Consider the following 632-nt stretch of genomic DNA (forward strand, 5'->3'; position numbering starts at 1 on the left):
GGAGCGGGAGCGGGCGGGGCCCTGGGGGGAGAGAATGGCATTGAGAGATTCGTGGGTTAAGGAGCTCGGAGAAGATGCAGCCAACCACGTTAGAGGATGAGGAAGCCCCCGCAGAGATCTCTTGACCACCCGTCTCCCCCTGCCCTGTCCTTCCCAGGGTGGGCGACACCACCCACTGCCGGACAGGCAGACATGCTGTGGGACCCAGGCGCAGGGGGTATGAGGGACTGACACCTCGGGGAGGGGACAGAGGACTGGCTGGGGCGTTGGGTTGTGTCGAGGTCATGGCGCCGATTTGGAGGTTCTGTTGCCCAAGTTTGGGGCACATACCTGTCTGGCTGATGCTGCCAAGTGACCCCACTTCTACGCAGAAGGCTGAGATCCTTCGGGGCTATTGTGGGTGTGCAGGGGAGCTGGACAGGAGCCCCCTCCTGGGCCCACACCACGGGGACCTCTGCCCCAGGCGCTGGAGCAAAAGAGAGGGGAGGGGAAGGGGCCGTGAGCCAAGAGACAGACTTAGAGGAGCCCCAGTGTCTCCCCGGGAAAAACTGGTGGAGGCAGAGCCTCAGTTTACGACCCTTAGCTGCCACCACAATTTTTTTTTTTTTAAAGGAACAAGCCAAGGGCTTTGG

At 61.2% G+C, this 632-nt stretch overlaps 1 protein-coding gene across 1 annotated transcript in view; it reads right to left on the minus strand.

Moving 5' to 3' along the window:
* LAG3 (lymphocyte activating 3) overlaps positions 1-632 on the minus strand; it is a gene marked incomplete in the record, with an annotated part of 9353 nt that overhangs the window by 8152 nt on the left and 569 nt on the right. The window contains 1 exon segment of the mRNA XM_014585145.2: positions 331-466. Coding sequence (XP_014440631.1) covers positions 331-466 — 136 coding nt within the window.

The sequence above is a fragment of the Tupaia chinensis genome, unplaced genomic scaffold (genome assembly GCF_000334495.1).
Source record: "Tupaia chinensis unplaced genomic scaffold, TupChi_1.0 Scaffold149011_1, whole genome shotgun sequence".
In the NCBI taxonomy this organism is placed as follows: Eukaryota; Metazoa; Chordata; class Mammalia; order Scandentia; family Tupaiidae; genus Tupaia; species Tupaia belangeri.